This window comes from Trachypithecus francoisi, unplaced genomic scaffold, assembly GCF_009764315.1.
Source record: "Trachypithecus francoisi isolate TF-2019V2 unplaced genomic scaffold, Tfra_2.0 Lachesis_group1, whole genome shotgun sequence".
NCBI classification, from domain to species: domain Eukaryota; kingdom Metazoa; phylum Chordata; class Mammalia; order Primates; family Cercopithecidae; genus Trachypithecus; species Trachypithecus francoisi.
This window is the reverse complement of record NW_022681454.1, coordinates 105,849,764-105,852,677: the sequence shown is the minus strand read 5'-3', so window position 1 is coordinate 105,852,677 and position 2,914 is coordinate 105,849,764. Positions and strand designations below refer to the sequence as shown.

Here is a 2,914-nt window from a genome sequence, read left to right as displayed (position 1 = left end):
GTGGCCGCTCCAGCTATTTGCATACATTATGCTAATAACGGACCTCCTGCCCCGCTCCCACCCAAGCTTCCCGCCCCCTGGGGGGTTCCCTGGGCCGGCCCGCGGGCTGGGCCAAGGTGAATACATTATGATAATAAGGCGGGCTCCTGCTTTGGCTTTGGAAGGGGGGCGCGCAGCAGCGGGAGCCGCGGGCCGGACGGCGGGCGCCGGGAGGGGGTCGGGGGAGGGACGTCGTGCTCCGAGCGCGCGCGCACTCACATTCACACACACACACACTCACACGAGCATCCCGAAGGGTATTTAAGGATCGCGCACGCGGGGTTGCGGAGATCCTTCGGGCAGCCGCGACTTCGGCTTCGCGACTAGCATTGGCTCCTTGGGTTTATTTCGTTTTCCTCTCTTCTCCCCCTTAGCCGCCCCTTTAGCGCTGCGCTCTAGCGTGCTCTCCCAGCCTTTTTGCCTTGAACTGATTGCAGGTGGGAAACAGGTCGGCGTGCTGAAAGACACCGAGTAGGTAGAAATAAGGCAAACTCACAGAGGCGCAACAGGTTCGGTCCTCTGTGGCCAGGGCGAGCCGCGGCCCCGCGCCGCGCCTCGGTCGCCGTCCCTCGGACCCTGAGCGACCGCTGTCGGGGACCTCGGAAGAGGTGTCTGTCCTCTGGGAGTCGGAAGAGCTGTCTGGGTGGGATTCGTCTTGCTTTTTACCCCACCGCCACCCGGTCCCCGGTCTGAGGGTGCTTTTCACTTCCAGCTGGGAGGAGAGAAGAAAGCGGGGATAGTGCACGCCTGCGGGTCTGGACGCTGAGCCAGGCAGGGGTCCATCTCCGCTCGCGGGCTTGACTCCACCAGCTAGTTGTGCAACCACAGGGACTGAACTTTGGAGGAATCGACCTTTTTCTTTCCTTTTAGGATTATTTGAGGTGTAGAGGGTGGGAAGCGAAGCCGAGACGGCCGACCCCGCCACGATGTTGCTGAAGAAGCACGCAGGAAAAGGAGGGGCCCGGGAGTCCGGATCCGAGGACTCGAGCCCTGCCGAGCAGCATTGTGCCCGGACCATGTCCCCGTGCGCCTTCCTGGCGGCCCTTCTGTCAGTGGTGGCCGTGGTGTCTTGCCTGTACCTGGGTGTGAAAACCAACGACCTCCAGGCAAGGATCGCCGCTCTCGAATCCGCCAAAGGGGCCCCTTCTATTCATCTGCTGCCTGATACCCTGGATCAGCTCAAGGCTATGGTGCAAGAGAAAGTGGAGCGACTTCTGGCTCAGGTGTGAGAGGCTGGGGTATTTTGCATCTTGTACAAGCGTGACTCTGTGTGCATGACTAGCCGCTACCCTTACTGTACGCAGACTTGGTGTGGCTGTGTGTGTGTGCGCGCGCGTGCATGTGTTGGGCAAGGATCTATGCTCACTGTAGCATATATTTATATGTGCACATCCCTTGATATCCCTATGCCTATCTCTAATCTTCCCTCACTCTTAATGTTTGCATGTTAAACATATAGGAAGTTCTAAAAGGGGGAAAGGGCATTTTACCTCTTTTTAGTTATCCTAAGTCACATGTGAGTCTTTCCCAATTGTGGAGAGAATATTTCTTGCAGAAATAGCATCTGTTAAATCTTTTACATGTTATAAGGTGGTTACGGTCATAGATGTTATTAATATACAAAAAAGGTAATCACTCTTAAATGTAAAACAATCTCATGTATAATTTAAAGTCAATAATTTCACAGTTCAATCTTTTCATATTAAAACTTTAAACATTTTTTTAAAAGTAGCTTTATTTTTGGTAAAGGTTGCAGTGCCGGAGTATTTATGAATGCAGAGCCCTTGGAGTTGAGAGTTGAAAGGAATCTACGTTATGTTTAAGGGCAACTTTAGACTAGAGTAAGGGGGTTTTCTGGAACCTTACCCTAGTGGGGAGCCTATTTGGCAGTTGTTGCAGCCCAGAATGATAAAGCAGTTGACCTTCATGTATAAAATATTGACTGTTATTGGTAAGCCACAGCTTACCTAGTACTGCAACATTTTAGTGCTAGGTTTTTACATTGACTGCATATGAGGGAGAGAGTGGTGGTAGGGAAGAATGGAGAAAGATGTTACACAAGTCCAGCAATCTTGATACCCTATCAGTGGTCATTTTCTTTTTTTAGGGCTTAGGCATAGTTACTTTCTTGACTAGAGTACAAGTACTTATGTAAATGTTAGTTATGCAGGTTATGAAATGCCGGTAAATCAGGCATATGGCTAGCGTCCCTAAAGACTCCATCTCTCTACAGTGCTACTGATGATTGTTAATAACTCTTCTTTTCCTACAGAAATCCTATGAACATATGGCTAAAATAAGAATCGCAAGAGAAGCACCTTCAGAATGTAACTGCCCAGCAGGTAAAATGGAACTTCTTTAACAAGGTTTCCTCCAGAGCAGAGCATTTTAAGACAAAGGTCCTGTGTCTGTCAAGTCTACCTGTAATAATAGTAAAGAAAGAATGCAGACTGCAACTTGCTTTAATAAAATCAACATGTCTCATTCAAAAGGATGGAAAATAAAGCCCCAAATATTATTTTAAGCAGCATACCAAGGCCTGTTGTGGGAAAGCAAAGGAGATAGAGATAATCATCAAAGAAAATATAGGCAAGGTGATATACAAAAACAAACATCTTAGATTCACAAATTGAAAAATATTCTTCAATTAAATTGTCTTAATGTCCACAGTGAAAAGGACTGTAGAACTGTTAGATTCTGAATTCCTGGCTCGCTCATATTGCGTTAGTGCAGATCTTTTTTTTTTTTTTTTTTTTTTTTGGTTTATTCCCTTTGGCATACGATATGTTAGTAAACCACCTTTACTTCCTTTCCTGCTGTTTCTATTCTATTAAAAAGATTCCATCTCCTATTCTATAGCTAGAGATGATGACTG

General features: G+C 47.8%; 1 protein-coding gene across 1 annotated transcript; it reads left to right on the top strand.

Annotated features, from left to right (window-relative positions):
- The first annotated feature begins 348 nt into the window (after positions 1-348).
- Positions 349-2,401, top strand: LOC117084929 (collagen alpha-1(XXV) chain-like). Its single transcript, XM_033213332.1, has 2 exons — positions 349-1,262; positions 2,312-2,401. The coding sequence occupies exons 1-2, from the start codon at positions 966-968 to the stop codon at positions 2,399-2,401; spliced, it is 387 nt and encodes a 128-aa protein (XP_033069223.1). The 5' UTR covers positions 349-965.
- Positions 2,402-2,914: the final 513 nt, after the last annotated feature.

Coding starts and splice junctions, on each gene's coding strand:
- LOC117084929 (XM_033213332.1), top strand. CDS start 966: ATGTTGCTGAAGAAGCACGCAGGAAAAGGAGGGGCCCGGGAGTCCGGA. Junction 1,263..2,311: donor TGGAGCGACTTCTGGCTCAG/GTGTGAGAGGCT, acceptor CTTTTCCTACAG/AAATCCTATGAACATATGGC.